Raw genomic sequence first — 17,501 nt, forward strand, 5'->3', positions numbered from 1 at the left:
AGAGAGTATGAATTCCGCAAGGCAGAGTTAGTTGAACATAAGTACAAATGAGATTACGGCAGAAATAGTGATATTACTGTAATAATATAAAGAGTATAGCAAGCCATCATATAAGACTGAGGGGCAAATATCTGCAAAACATAACAGGCAGCATACTTGTACGAGTACATACGTATATACATGGGAATAAATATAATGGATGTGATAGGTAATAGCTGGTAGGGTGTTCAATGAAATAATTTTTATTCAAAGGAGGGCAAGGATTTAACCCCAGTGGTTTTGGACAGAAGTAAAGAAAGAGAGAGAGAGAACCGCTTATACGACCTGTGAGTAAAATTGGCCGCCTCGTCAGCCACACTTATAGACAGTATTCAATAAATTACGCTTTAGAACCAAAATCGGATACGCAAGATCCGTTAGACAGTCGACACCTGATCTTGCGTCAAACCCACGGCATCTCTCGCTCTCCCTCTCTCTCCCACTTTTTCTTTCTCTTTCTCTTTGGCTACCAAATCTTATAGTTGTAGCACCCCCAAGTACTCTATGGATGGTGAGGAATAACGGCCTATATATATATATATATATATATATATATATATATATATATAACACATAATAACACAACGTAAGTGGCATCGTAATTACCAAAGTGGTTTCGTTTACAGGCGACAAAAGGAGAAACGGATCAACCCCCCGACGGCTGCGATGGGCAGTCCCACGATGGCCTCCCCGGCGCCGTCTGTGTTCGCGTCGTTGGCCGGTTCGATGTCCGGGAGCCCCCTATCTCTGACAACCCACGCGACGACCCATGTCGGCGCTCACCCCCACCCCCACCCCCATCCCCATCCCCATTCCCACACTCACCCCCATCCTCACAGTCAGAGTCATGGCCACGGGCACGGCACGTCGTCCCTCGGATCACCGCTGCCCCTTGCCCTGGTCGCTACCGCTGGCGGCAGTTATCACACGACGAGTTCAAAGTCCCACGAGTGACACCAGCCCTCCCAGGCGGAGGACGCTCTCTACAATCACCAGTCCCAAAGTCAGCATTCTCATCTACACCCTCACCCACATCATCAAAACCAGAACCAGAATCATCATTATCATCATCATCATCAGCAGCTGCAGCAGCAACAGCAGCGGCGGCAGCGACGCTTGTGCAATCTCACAGATTTTTATCAATAAATAACTATGTAGTAATATACAAAAATAACGGTGAAGGCGTCGGATACAATCGGTCGTCGGTCTAGGCGGACGACGAATGCCTGCAGTGCAACCGGGACAAAGGTGACGCGTCCAAGACGCGAATAAACGCGAAAAAACGCGAAAACTTTATTCATCAAATGCGCTTCGATTCACAGTTGCGATCGGCGGATGGTTTAATAGATACAGGACGTCTTAATCGGATGTGGGTATAGTGGCTAGTCCGTTTCCGTATTAATACCTATGTGTAGATGTATGTATGTATGTATGTATGTATGTATGTATGTATGTGTGTGTGTATGTATGTATAGACAGCAAAAAAATTGTTCTTTTTTTGGAAAGTTGTATAGTTAAGGTTATATAGATGTATATGTAATTGTAAATATAGCTATAGCCGAACTGTGCGTAAGTAATAAGCTGAGGTATCTGTTATATATACACATATATATGTCGTACTATATATGTATATATATATATATATATATATATATATATATATTAATGACAACCTACAGACACTGACACTGAGCTGCGACAAACTGTTTGCGGTTGTGTTCCTCGCGTGTACCTACGCGGACTTATCTATTCCAGGTCTCGTACCGTCAGATTCATCTCAATCTCTTAAACGGAACCAGATCAATTTCGGCAGAGTGAACCACTTGTACCGGCACAAACATACATGCAAGCACTCCGAGCATAACTTGCAAACCTGTAACTCTCAGTTATTGGGGTTTCGGCGAAAGTGGAATCATACTTTGACTTACAGACTTGCTGAAATCTTGTTTTTAATACAACCATTTGACTCAAGTTAAATTGAGACATGACATATGTTCCAGCCGAAACAAGCTGTTTCGCGTGAAACAACATTTGGATCAGAAGAATCACGTTCATCCCACAGGTACAAAAATTCGCTTCCAATTTCGGAAATGCATTTTCAATCTGGATGCACTTTTGCGTGTGTGCAACTACTTTTGGTGATCCTGGAATTGTTCTGGTTCACCCGTAACGGACTTTGTCGTAAGAGCGATGTTCGAAGACAAAATCGACTATCTTGCATTGCGTGACTCGTTTGGTAACTCACGGCTGATTCGTAATCATAGTAAAATTCGACACTCCTACAACTGAGGCTTTTTTAGGAGAAAAATCTGATCGCGCACTATTTACTTAATGCATCTGCACACTTACCGCGAGTCTCATAGGCACGTCCGAGTATAACGAATGATTGTCAATGCTAACGACTGTAATTACGTGATAACATAGATATTGTGTGAAACAAAATTGTTACTTAATAAAAGGATTCTTTTACATCAAAGTACGATTATCATTTAATTTTCGGTCGACGTCATGCAGTGTTCTACATGTAATTGATATACGCGAGCGAAACTCATACTTATCTTTTTCTTTCTAAATAATGAAAACGTCAAGCATATCCAAGAGCGTAATATTATAGAGAAATTGCCGGTCAATTTTTAATAATATACCGTCGGTTGTTTTTTACTGAAACTGTTGCATACATCTTAGCATCAGAGTTTCGATCCAGCCACCAATGTGGGTTGCCATACGTGAAATATGATAGGTATTGTGCATACAATCACCTGCGCTATCTTTCGTCCACAATGTAGATCTCGTATTAACGAGTGAAAGTGTTGGAGTTTCCGTAACTTCGGTGAAGATGAAACCAAAATTCACAAAAAAAACTCACGTCGGTTAGTCATAATAGAAACAAGTCGACGTTAAAGTTACATCAAATTTGGAGTGCCCGTTCACAAGTAAATTCCATGCAAAATTCATTGCGCAAGCAATCGAAGAAGCACGTCGCCTACGACAGTACACATGATGATATGAAAGTTTCGTAACCCCAGCACGATTTCCCTGAGCTTGTTGGAATTGGAGCACAAACATTGGAATATACTCGTTATACTTGCTGTCATATATTTGAGCATCTTATCACCATTTTGGACTAATTGATTTTTTTCTTACAGCCTATGACAGCTAAAGAAATTGTCCCCTACGAAAAATGTTGACATCCGTATTACGGAGACAGCTGCCGACGTACTTGGACTGATTTTATTTAATCGTTCACTGTTTTTCAACAGACTGATTTATTAGAGGAAACTTATTTCACAGGTGATGAACCTTCCTAACTGATTGGACGCACAGTGAGTTTGTTTTGCTGCGGAACGATGCATGCGCCTTAATGAAGCCACCAGAGTTACAGCACTCATCACAGTTTGAGCATCGTATCCCGCCACGGCCATACCAAACGTTGTAGAAACAAATGATACCTATTTGAAGTTGGGATAATCGTAGCAGGAGACGATGCTCAACCTGGCATGAGAGCTGTAACTCTGATTGTATGATTAACAATAAGGTGCACGCATCGTTTCGCGACTGGAGAAACTCAATATATAAAAAAAAGCAAGTTTGAAGACACCTGCACACGTGATCCAAGTTTGCGAAATAACTATTACACGCGCATGTTCGATAAATATACTTTCCGCTTCGATCGACCCCCCCCCCCCCGAGAAATTGCGATATTGATTATATTCATTCCATAACAGTTAAGATGGACCTTTATTGATTTACATGTTCGGCTTCTGAAACACACGTTTAGACATAGCATATTCGCAGGTTTAATTTCACGAAACCGTCCACCCGTGACGGTGTTTGGTAATTTATTGTTAATTATGAAAAACGAACTGAAATAAAAAAAATAAAAATAAATGACTATTCCTAGAGGAAGAAATCAAATATAAATTGACAGTGAGATTCATAAACTGTTCCAGAAAATAACGTTCATTGCTTGCGAATACTTAATAAGGCAATATTTATTTGCCGAGTATCCTGGGCCTAACTTTCTTCCCAATAGGTATAATTACGGCATAGAATGAAAAGAAACGTACTTCAGGTTTGATGTAGTAGCCAAGTCGTAATACTGGTATCATATTAATAGAAAAATTCACACAGTCGATCCAATTACAATATACCATCTGATCTCAGTTGTTAAGGCTAATCATGAAAACAAGCTGATTGCGAGTAATGGAACGGCAGTAAACAATGAAGTGCGTTCAGTGGCGTATCGGATGAAAATAACTCCTATAGCAAGTACTGAAATTGCGCCCCTGCCTGAAAATCTGATATCCTAAGACCGTCAAGGGAAAGGTCCGGTTCACTTTCTAGCTGTGAAAAATAATGGCCCTAGAAGACGCATGAATTTTCTTCTTTTTTTTTTTTACTTCACCTGATCTTACATCAAAAAAGTACCCGGTGATTGAAAAAAATTAAAAATTTTTGTTGAAGTATTCGTATTTCATTTACTTTGTTCATATTTTTCATCAACCCATTGAAGCCCAGGAAAAAGCTGGATCGGGTAGCAGGAAACTAACTATATTCCGTTCATAGCAAAATGGAAACATAAAATATACGTACGTATTTTTTCTTAATTTACTTGCAGTTGTTGGAACCCACCGATTCTACGGGAAAAATGATGACGAAAACCTATGTGACATTTTCTCGTCAGGGTTCAATTTGTTAACGTAACACTTGTTATAATGGAAATTATGGAGAATTGTAAATTTGTTCAGCATGATTTTACACTAACAAACTGAACTTTGACAAATAAATGTTACATAGGTTTTCTTCGTCATTTTTCTCGTAGAATCGATTGGTGCAGTCAGTTTTTCAAAATGACGACCTTCAGTATAATTTATTCAAATAATTTTCAAACAATTCCAAATGACACAAGAAAAGATGGCCATATTTTATTTTTCCATTTTGCTACGAATGGGATGGTTAGTTTGATGCTATCTGACTCCGTTTTTTCCTGGGCTTTAATGGTTTAATGCATTGAATAGTTATGTAATACATTATCTAATGAAAAATATCATCAAAGAAGTACCCTGCGAATATAAAAAAATTACAAAATTTTTGGTGGATTATTTATAATTCATTTACTTCACACCTATTCCCCGTTGAATAATGAATTATGGATTTAATGAGATATATACACCAAGTAAATAAACTATAAATAATCCATCAAAAGTTTCGTAATTTTTATCAACCATGGGGTATTTTTTTTATGTGAAGTTTTTCATCGAAAAATCAAAACGCCCTGGCCAGTGATTGTTTCCCATGGCTTCCGATTGTTTTCATACATGAAGACTCAATATCTAAAAATTTTAACATGAGATTCATGATATCTGCATTCAGTCGAAAGATAGAATATATAAAATAATCATAGATATTTTTGAATGTTTGGCTGTTACAGAAGGTTCTTCGCGTTCGCAAGTAAAACCGAAAAATAATAATCACGAACCCTGTAGGACCGGTATTTCCCATAGCTCGAAAGAGCAACGAACCTTATCCTTAACAAAGATTGATAGGTACTCGTAACTTTTGAATTTCATTATGTTCTATTTCATGGTTTCAACAAAGAAAATAAAATTTGTAGTAAAAATTTCATAATAATGTCGGCCGTGACGGGTTGAGGAAGTTCGTTAGTTGGAAATCAATACTTTTCTCGTAATTTTATCACGAGACGATGAAACATTCAGTATTTACCGAATATATGCATTCTTAGGCTACCGCGATTCTTTTGAAAATGTGACAAGACAAATCCTCAATTGTTAACAAAACCTCAGATAACGATTTTTTCCCTCAAATAGTTTCCCAACACGTTTCTAAAACGCGTTGGTAAACCTGGTATATTCGGTCGCATTCACTCTGCGACGAGTCATATTATTCGTAAGACAATTCTGTACACTCTCACTACGACAATTTCTTCTGAAAAGTTCCATTCCCCCTTTCATTTCAATTCAGAAAACTTTCGTACGACGACGACGAGGCCGCATAAAACTCATGCCTCTATCGGCGTTTTGTTTCTCACGCTGCTGGTTATTCCAAACACAGACTAGTTATCTATCACATGTAACCATTGTTCACAACGACCAACGCGTACAGCATATGAAGTGCGTAATAATTAAACAATTAAATTGCAATGACGGACTATACACATGGGGACAGTGATATCCGGACGGGTATTTTTTCAGCTGAGCCGATTACGTTGGCAATGGAGGTAGCCCACTGCGCCAACGTTGGCTAACCACTAAACAGCCCCCACCATTCATTCCTAAACGTAACAGAATCCAACAATGCAAAATTGGAAAGATTTTCGGCCGGCCAATGCTGGTGCTGCGGGCAGATTCCATTGCCAACGTAATCGCATCGGCCGAAAAAATACCCGTGTCCGAATCACTGTCCTCGAGTATACACCCGATGGCGGTTAATTTTGACCTCCCCATCTTTTCTCGATAATTAGTGGAAGGTACCGGGAATCTCTCAGGCTTCGTGAATAAGAGTAAACAGTCGCCTCGCCACTTCATCCTAGTAATATTGGCGATGTGTTTCACTTCTTCATGTTTTTGTAACGCTGTCAGATTTTTACAATAAACTTTGTTGAATTAATGAAGTACGCCGATCGTATTGATGCAGCCAAAGCAGGATATCGATGATTGAAAAGAATCGGGTTTCTCTCCATGACCCGAACAGTTATATTAGCTTGTCACTGTTTGGATGAAGCATGCACGCCGCATTTTTCGTGATTGAAAGTGAAAAATTATAAAATTTTTACCTCCCAGATCACTGTACTTGGTAAAGTCAACGAATCCATTTTTGAGTGTACCAGCGTGTAACCTAGAAGTGTGACCGAGCAGTGAAACGATCTTCGGCCGTAAAAGTCGGATTTTAGAACATGAAAAATATTTTAATTCCGTAATAGAATGTCAGAAAAGGGGTCGGGGAACCACGATGGACTTATCATTTTTCATCGCTCTTATAAATCCTACTCTACGATATGACGAATCATTGCCTAATCGTAAGCTATCAAATCCTATAAGCTAACTATTCAAACAGGGGCGAGGTGGAACATAAACGTTGCGTTCATTTGATTCAGTTTTGCCCGTTCAAATTATGAACGCCCGTTGGAAAACGTGATAAGGAATGGAATTTTTCAGAGAATGAGTTTGATATCGATGCATTTCAATAAGATTCTAGATCTCCCTCGAGAGTTTCGACCGATGGCTACCATGCTACCAATATTCGCATTTCGTCTGAAAAACATCAGTTTTGTCGTTGAATTTTATGTCTTAGACGCTGTTATTAACACTCGACGGCGATATGTATTCATTGCTTCTATCATAATGCACGAAATAACGATGGGAATAAGTCCGAAAAAAAAAAAAAAAAAAAATACCAGACAATTTCTCATCTCTAGTCACCCAAATATATTAAGCAAGTTCATGCCCGATCCAACCATAATTTTCACATTTTCGACCCGAAAATCGGGACGGAAGTGGCATGTTATTCCCTCTTTACTTTTTTCCGGCATTTACGGGAGGTATGACCTTATATTTCCCGGAAATCCATATTAGCGGGAAATACGAAGTTACATTTCCCAAAATTCGAAATTTAGCGGGAACTATGAAGTTATATTTTCCGCGAATTAATTATTCAGTTTTTCTCGTTTCCTCACTTTCTTTTCGTTTCAAAATGCATCTCACTGTCTTATTATAAACTTTTGACAATGTTATAATTTTAGTCGCCAGAGTTAAGGTGGTAATAAAGTCCTACATGTAACATAGGAATTAAAAGTTGATTGTTCCCTCGTTGCATAATGTACTACTTTTGTTATACAAGCCTGTACACCAATTTATTTTCTTGAAGCCACCCACACGATGAATTGGGAACAAAGTGTTATTCTTCTTTCAATCCAAACCTTGCGGATCAAGTGTACCTATACATTATTCTATGTAGGTACCGTCATATCAATGCAATAGGGTGTTTCAGGTGAAAATAATTTGCAAATCCCCACCGTCGGACCCTCCGAAAAGTTTGTTTGGGCTTACAGGAAGATTCTATCAAAGGATGAGTTATATACGTTAGGTCTAAGATGGTGCTCATTCGATTTTTCCCTACTTTTCGCATATTTTTCAATGTATCCCGGGGTCCCGTTTCAATATGTAACCCAATCTCTTTCAGAGGCTGCCAAGGTCGAAGTTTGCAAATTATTTACTCCGAAATCACCTTAATATATATGAAGGTTTCATTTCACTGTTGGAGATCCCGGCATCAAATACATACATATATCTAGATATAATATGTATATTGACCATTATGTATAACTTATTGTCAGTGATATGGGCATATTATTATGCATACGATGGTAATTGCAATACGGCACGTACGTTGCGTCTCTAATGGCATGACGTCGTATGCGCCACCTGACGACCTTTTGCTTTTGGTAAAGGCAAAATGGCGTATATTTTTTTGTTTTCTTTGCATCTAGGCTTAAGACATGATAATATGGTCAGAAACGATGAAATTAAATAACAGTTCAATTCAGAGCAAAAGGTCGTACATACTGATAGATACGACCCTCTTCTACTGATTCAAGCATAAAAACCTATGTCGATTAATTCCATAAGGTAGTATCTGCCAAAAAATACATTTTTTTTTTACCTTTTTGAGTTCGGGTATAAATTCACCAACTAAAAACAAAAATTCATATGTGCCAGTAGATGCGAACTTTTGGTCCTGATGAAAATTGAAAAAATTATCTATTACGATAATTTAGCAAGGGCGTAACCGCCAAAAATTATCATTGGTATTCTTATCATTTCAATAATTGAGTATTTGGATGATCAACGTTCAGAAAATCGACATCCCCACTCTATAACTTTGTTAATTTCGATTGTTTATGCGTTTCAGAAGCCTTTCGTTTGCAAAAAAAAAATGACGGTCACGCCCTTGTGTCCTTATCTTCGAGAAATTTTATTAATGACATTGTTGGATTTTCGCAGATGTAACTTGTATGTGTGCGTTTCACAGGTTTTTAGCACGTTTGCAATTAAAAAATTGGCGCTTGCAACCTTCTGTTCTTATCGTCAAGAATTTTTTGTGACATCTCTAGATTTTCGCAGATTCAAACTTATCTGTGCGATCAGTGGTTTGTGGAACAATTGGGGAAAAAAAAAAATGTTCGTTACGACCTTCTGTATCTCCGGATTTTCAAAGGCTTGATTTCGATTGAATCATACGTTTTTATCATTTTTAAAGCGAACGGTGTGAAAAAAATTATTATACGCCCCTTGGCCACTAAAATCGCATTTTTGACCCTCACGACCTTATGCCATTAGACACGCCACGTGTTATACATCAAATTGTAATTGTAAATAGTGAAATATGACGAGTAATCTTATTGTATAATAATGTATAGTTGTCTCGACACATGAAAATAAGATGTGGGGAACACTTGTTTGTGAAATATTTGTGAATTTAATTCAATCGTTTCACGCCCTAGGAGATTTTTTACTGTCGGATAAAAAAAATTACCAATATTATTCACTCATTCGCTCAATCGGTTTCATCACTGTCATCGGCGTTATACGTGTCACTAAAGTTACCATAATTTTTTATATGTTCGTTTTTATACGTTCGATATATTACCACGACCATTTCATTACGCGGAAATCTGCAGGCTGTTGACAATTAGAGTGGCTAATTGACACGTCTTGCGCCGACCGTTTGCTATATACCTAAGTGCAGCTATTTTCACTCGTTAGAATCGTGTCGAAGGTCTGCTTCACAGCATAATATGATGATTGGAAGTTGGGAACGTGCACGATATCTACAGTGTATGGAGAAAAATTATAAATATGGACCAAGTATTGTATAAACACAGAAAGTTCCTACGCCTAAATCATGTTGACAATGCGGCAAGTACGCGCATGCATTAATCAGCATACGATTATCATGAGAAAATTAATTAGAAGAAAACAAAAAAAAAAAAAAAACACCGTCGACAGCATGTAATTATAACGAACGTTCTTGGGGCTTGTCATAGTTGTGATTATTTTCTTTCTTATTATTATAATTATTAAGAATAGAATGGCCATCAACATATCCATCATTTTTGTCGTCGTAGTCATTGTCTTCGTTATACCCAGTGTCAATGTTACATTTTATGATATTATTGCAATTATCATGTTCCGTGCGTGTTTCGTCATTAGGGAATATCAATATTTTACCGATTACGATTATTATCTGTACTGTTGTCACCATTGCAGAATGGTCGATCGCGTGTTTGATTTACAGGGACCGAGCGCGAGTATGGGTGGCGCCACGAGTGGCCAAACTTTTCCTTGTCAACGGGACTTGCACTGACGTTGGTGTCGGGCGGTCTGATGGTCATCTGTAGTCATTTTTCCGAAAAGACAAATATTCGTACCTAGAAAATACCTTCTTCCGGAGTAAGAAAAGGAAAGGTTAACTTGCGCGCTACAAAATCTTTTAATAGTTTGAGATATACCGAGTAAACCGTCATTTACTATCCCTTGCGACAAGGCAATTCAAATCGATTGTTTCATTCTTTCATGCTATGTCATAGCTACGGAATGACAAAAGGTTATGCCGGCCGAGTCGTTGACATAGACAGGGGAAAATGCCCGTCAGTTACGCGCACGGTCTCTATACTGCTTTCATACGTATACATACATATATATATATTATAGTGTTTCAAAAAAAAAAAAATTTGGATTTTTCTTAACGCTACCCGATGAAATGCCGTAACGCAACGTAAGAACTGGCGCAATTGATTTTTATTTCTTTTTTCACTTTTTCCTAAAAATCTCCCAAAATATAACATATATGACAAAAAGTCTGAGAAGATCTTTTTTATGAAATTCAATTTACCGTTAAAGAAGTTTCTTGTGATTTTTTCATATATTGCATATTTATCAAGATATTTACAAAATGCAAAATTACAACTTCAAATATTGACTTATCTTTTCCAAAATAATTTTTTTTTTTAAATCTTCAGATCTCATATATTAATTATCAACTGTCAATAAAAAAAAATAAATTTCATATCGAATCCCAAATTTTGTCGATCGCCTCTGAATTGACAAAAAAAAAAATTATCATATAATATAAATATATATATATATATATATATATATATGTGTGTATATGTATATGTATTACGTAATTAATCCATGCATGAGCAAGAGATGCGCGCACTAACTTCACCTATTTCTAAATTGAAGTTGCGATGAGTAAAATGAAAACGTTCGTGGGATATCCCGTATTTATAGGTATTTAAACAATGACTGCTACTATTACCAACAATCGCAAATTTTTTCGCTTTCTTACCTTGTTGATTTCATACTTCATATGCGGCGCGGCTCAATCATTTCCGAATTGTCACAGTTCGGATTGTCCACCGTATTGAACGGTCAAATCGTCGAATCCTTATACCCACCTTTGCACGCGATGTCGTCAAGCACTTACATTCGCAACCCTTCGTGTTGCCACCATCACTTGTCTGGTTAAATTGTGACCAATATCTTTTCATTATTATTTCTTCATTATTATTATTTCTATTATAAACATTGTCATTATTATTGTTATTATTGTTATTATCTTAGAAGATATTACATTTTTTTCTGTTTGCCGTTATAATTTTACTCGAGTACGAACATTAATCATCCATTTACATCTCTATGTGTATTACTTTATCGATTTTCTGGTTCCTTGGTTTTATTCAATACGTTATAGGATTACGAACAGAATAATTCGGAAAGACAAAACAGTATAGCTGCAAATGTGCTATTACTGATTTCAATTGGGTTACGTCACCTTCGGTTTTGGTTAATAAATATTTACGATAACGATCGTTAATACAGGGGAAAAACATCTTACCGCTTGATAAGAATTAACGACATAGGTATGCACACGCGTGTGACTCGATATTATCTCACACGGTCGAAACGTTACACGTATGATGGAAGCAATGACATTGACATGATTTTCGTGTCAATTTACGACTAAATTTTCAATGCTTTTATACAAGCTTTCTCTGTAACATTTCATTTTATATATTTTGATGAGGTATTAAAAACTTTTTGGCTGTCACACAATTTTGTAACATTAACAAAATGTTTCAATCTTAATATTTTAAAAGTATTTTAATCGAAACATCTATACAATAATAACTCTGCGAATTTAAATGTGCAATCTTTTCACAATATGATTACAGTGTTTCAATTATTTGTTATTAAAGTTATTTATATCTGGACTTCATGTAACAGAAATATTCCACGCGCAAATTTTTTGACGTACATATATTCATATTTGAGAATTGGGTGATCACCGTACACATTTGCTTTGGCAACTGAAAACTCGAGATCGTTACTCAAGCGATAAACTAATCAAGGTGATGATGAAAGACGCGCCAAGCACCAACATTTTCGAATTCAAGTACCCAATTTATTTTTACCGAAAATATACATTAGTTACTTTCAATCGATGAAAAACTTATAACATCTTTCGTGATTTAAATTTTGCTTCTCTATCACAATACAAGTTGTTAACGGTGACTTGTGAGCCATATTTACTTCTCATTGAACAACGAGGGCTAGTTTTGTTTAGACGAGTGGCTAACGTGCCGGATTTCGAACCAGAGTGGCCGCAGAACTCCAGACTGCAGCCCAGACATTAAAAGATTGATCTGATTTTTCATCAACGAAAAGCTTGGAACATATGTGACGGCGAGTAATAATACGATGAAGATTATGAAATTAGAATTGCCCTGTGAAATTTTTATAAAATTTTCTTGTCTTTCACCCGGGAAACATCGAAGAAGTGTTCCAAATATATCAAACCAAAGTTTAATAAAAATTTCACAAGAATCAGTTCAAATATCACATTTGGTTCAAGGCACTGTGATAATCTTATGATGTTACAAGAGCCTGACTAGAATAGACACGGAAACGTGAAACATTATATTTGTTATATTTCTGTAATGTATTGGCCATATGAATTTCCTGTGTGGGCGGTTGCAAACGACGAAGCACATATTGCTGTTAGAAAAAGCCAAATAGAATGTAAGTGGTTAATATAGGTATGTATGATATTGAAGATACCCCGTAGAGATAAATTGATAGATGAAGAGATATCTTACGAAACCAATAGTTTAAATGCAATTGCTTTGATGTTGTAGTACACTCTTGGAATTGCCGAACGTTTTTCCGAAAATATGAACACTCGAGTAAACTTGATGCTAAACTCCCGAAAATTTAGCGGCTCCGAAATAAGTATGACTCCGACAGTCTCCAACTACTGTAGTCCAGTCACTTTAGACCAAAATTAGTGCTAAAATTGTATTAATTTGCAATAGCAATTTTTACGAATCGTTGCGGCCGGAGGGGGTCACTGCTAGTCCAAGTCCAGATTTTCGGGAATTCACCCTTCATCCTTCTGAATTATTAAATTGCCCGTTCATTTTCAACTTTACGTTGAAAATGGTATGGACCAAACTTGAATGAAATTTTATTCCTTACAACTTTGATTGTTACCATTTTTTGTAGGGAGGCGAAGTGTAATCATTGCATTATCTTATTTGTTATTGATTTTTACGTAAAAATGATGCAAAATTGTAGTGAATAAAATTTAATAAATTTTGATTGGTTATCGTTTATTTTTCTACGAACCATATTTTACGATTTAGACCCGAAAAGGGGGCGAGGGGAATTTAATTATTCTTGAAAAATCTCATTTGCTGTTTACTTTTACGTACAAACAATAATAATCAATCTTGCGTGAAGAAAAGAACAAAAAAAAAAAAAATGTAAAAATGACTGGTTTTTTTTTTTAACCGAGTCTTGAAACGAAGAATTTATCAATCATACGTAAAATTCAACAGCAAACAAGATACTTTAATAATCAAATTTCACCCTCGCCCGTCCAGCTTTTCCAGATTTGAGTCGAAAAATATTAACCGTTAAGAAAAAATTTATTGTTAAAGTAAAAATTGTGAAAGTTAGAGTTGTAGCAAAACTTTATTTCCTACAAGTTTACTTATTATCATTTTCACGTGAAAGTCAACAGCAAACGAAGAACTACAATAATTAAATTTCATCCCCTCTATTCGGGTCTGAGCCGAAAAATATCGCTCCTCGAGAAATAAGTTTAGCTATTATCATTTTCAGTGTCAGGTTGAAAATAAGGTCCAAACGGTACGTTTTGTTTGACCCTTTTGAAACGTGGCAATTTATGCATGTAAAGCAGGCTCGCCGTAGCGCGTTTCAGGCGAATTCGGAAGCAGGCGGACAGGACTTTCCGCCCAGTTCTAGCGACTCCAGAGGGCGGAAAGTCCTTGTTCGCCCGCTTCCTTATTGACCTGAAACGCGCCATTTTGCGCCTGCTTCACATGCGTGAACTGACGAATTTTTAAAGGGGTCGGATAGAAAGAATTAGTGTTCCGAATTATTGTAATTTAAAATCCTAAAGTGACTGAACTAATGGCAGTGGTGCATCGAGCCAACGCGGCGGAGTGTGTTATTATTCAACGGGTGTACGTTAGAATATAGACGTTTCCACCTCAAATAGCCCGAGAAATGACCCTATATTTTTTTTTAAATAATTTCAACTTTCTTCACGTGTGATGTACTTACAAAAAAGCGGACATGTATCTGAACGTTCGTCGAAATTTTGTTTTATTTACGTCAGTTATAAATTATTGCATTTTACTGTATAAGTAGCGCACAAGTGGCTTTCAGAATTAATATCTCCCTTATACCGTAGAGATACGTTCAAAATCGCGTTTTGAAGATAATGACAGACATCGGAAAAAAAATTGGCGAATTCCAAAGAAATATAGTTATATAAAATCTAGTATAGCAGGAAATTCGACGCAGTACCGTCCAATTAATTCGAAGGAAAATATTTAGAGTAAAAAAATTACCAAGCATTTTAATTATTCATAAAAGCAACAAAACTATATTTTTTCAGAACTAGCAATGTGTTTCGAAAAAGGTTTTTCATGACCTTGAAAATGCGTTTTTGAGCTTGTATCTACGGTAGATGAAACCTGAGATATTTATTGTCAAAGCCATTCGGGCGCTACTTTTACAGTAAAATGCAATAATATATAACTAGCGTAAAAAAAAATTCCGGACCAACGAACAAATACGGGTGTACTGTTTTTTATGTACATCTCGCGTAATAAAGTTTCAATTGATTTGAAAAATACAAGGTCAAAAAACACCTTAAATCGTTTGATTCGAGATGAAAATGCCCATATGCTAGCGCCAAGTTCGAAGTGTCAGAGTCAACTGAACTCGGATTAATTTAAGATTAGCGGGCTGGGCACGATGTGGACCAGAATGAATTAGCAAGTATTTCTAACGATCGTAATCGTAGCAAACATCAGGAGCTGACTCGTTTAGTAAGTAATATAAAAGTGTACATGTATTATGATTACATATAACATACATTCCTCTTTGTTTTATTACACGAATGTTTGTATAACCTTCGATGTTCCAATTGTACTGAACGTGATACGATGTTCCAATTTTTTTCAAAAAATGAGTCTATCGCATACTGTTAAGTACGTATTATACTTTCCCGCGTGACACGATTTGTCGAATACACATTGGGGGGGTTTCGGAAAAAAATAATTTGGGGTTTTCCACTGTGGAACCTTCTAAATAGGTAAGATTGTTGGAATCTCCCGCATGTACGTACATTGTGCATAGATACGTATAAATATGTGTAATGCACACTTGATCCGTAATAGAATGATTCTTACAACCATCGAGTGTATGTGCAACGAAAATGTAGGTACGGCGTATAATACCAAATGTGAAGAGAAATACCGTATAATTTGTATAAAGTTTACGCAGTATACACGATACATACCACGTACATGTACCGCCAATTTTTAGGATATTCCTATCTTGGGTATGTGGTGGTTTTCTGTACCATGCGTTTACGTGGATACGCAACATGAGGTCCACTATGAGCAGCTCCGCTGTTCATTTGTTAGTACGTCACGGACGCGAAACTCGGAGCTGCTCTGAATGGACTTATACCCTGAATTGCCTAAAACTAGAGGTCCCCTGGTGCTCACCCGTGAAAACGCATGGTACATACATCCATGCATGCATAGGAGGTGTCGCATGGCTGAGGCATAGGCTACTTAGGGAGATAGACCGCGCACTGTTACGGGTCCATTGAAGCCGAGATCGAAGAACAGAGCTGGCCCTGCGGGGGCCCTCTCTCTGTTACACGCTGAAGAGAAAGGGCGGCGGCAGGGGCGGGCGGGGAGGGGGGCAGGGGGGGGGGGGCAGCCGTCAGGCGGGGAAAACGCTAAGACGAGCGGAGAGGTAGACTTGTATAAGTCCATCTGTTTCCCCCGCCCAGTCATCGAATAAAGTAAGAAGGATGCCTGCAGCTAATTTTCTCTCTGTCTTGTCACGGCTTAGGCTCAGTTGCACAGAGCACGCAGTCTATCTCTAGAAGTCTATGGGCTGAGTTGACGGATTTTAGTCGTTTCACGGACCAAGCAACTTTGGTCAAACAGGCACATTAACCAAGATGGCCGTGATTATCTACGATGTAACGTGTATTGTACAATAGAATTTCAATCCCTCAGATAATTAATGCATATCAGCTTGCCACTTACCTACCTTTTACCAATAGGTATGATTGTATTATATCGAGATTATTTATGCTGTCGTGCTCTTCAAAATTACGTACCCCGAGGTCGATCCCACAACAAAAAAAACTTTCAAAAAATTCGATCACCTATGTAAATACGAATGTGTATTATGACTGCTCTACATAACTATGAGCAACTTGAAATATTGCGCCATAACAACTACTTGTGTACGATACCCTGAAGTTGTCTACACCTCTTGTATGGTGAATGTGATCGAATATAAGGCAATTGGTGCGGCGTTACAATATTTGTAAAACAAACGGTATATAATAATTATTTATAAATATAGATCGTAATGTTATAGGATACCTGTACCAAAAACCACATAGAGTTGCCGTGTTGTTTGTATTGAAAATGCGCGTCACCCGTGTGTCAAACATACGACACACCTGTGATATCATTGTGGACAAATGATTTTATCATGTTCGTAATGGAGAGAATCAATGATGTGGAAATAGTGACAGGAATCAGAAGAAGAACGGTAATTTAATTCGTAAAGGGGACATGCTTACGCAAAGTCTTACACGGTTGGAAAAGAAAATCTATCCAAGCACCTTAGTGGCGTGTGGCACATCTGTGTATGTATGTACCTACATTCGCCAGCTGCTCCTAAAGTGCTTAATCTTCGTAACTTGGGTGAGAATTCCGTGTGCGTATGTATACTGGAACATCCGTGGATGTGCGACATAAGAACTACTCTGAGCAGCTCCGAGTTCCGCCGGGGCGACTTCAGCCGCGCGTT

At 37.6% G+C, this 17,501-nt stretch overlaps 1 protein-coding gene across 2 annotated transcripts in view; it reads left to right on the forward strand.

Moving 5' to 3' along the window:
* The window catches only part of LOC124293394, a 124,309-nt gene extending 119,900 nt beyond the window's left edge, over positions 1–4,409 (forward strand). For both annotated transcript variants that reach the window (XM_046734236.1, XM_046734237.1), the window contains exon 8: positions 666–4,409. In XM_046734236.1, coding sequence (XP_046590192.1) covers positions 666–993 — 328 coding nt within the window. In that variant the 3' untranslated portion in view covers positions 994–4,409. The remainder of the gene's footprint in view (positions 1–665) is intronic.
* The last annotated feature ends 13,092 nt before the right edge of the window (positions 4,410–17,501 follow it).

The sequence above is a fragment of the Neodiprion lecontei genome, chromosome 3 (genome assembly GCF_021901455.1).
Source record: "Neodiprion lecontei isolate iyNeoLeco1 chromosome 3, iyNeoLeco1.1, whole genome shotgun sequence".
NCBI lineage: Eukaryota > Metazoa > Arthropoda > Insecta > Hymenoptera > Diprionidae > Neodiprion > Neodiprion lecontei.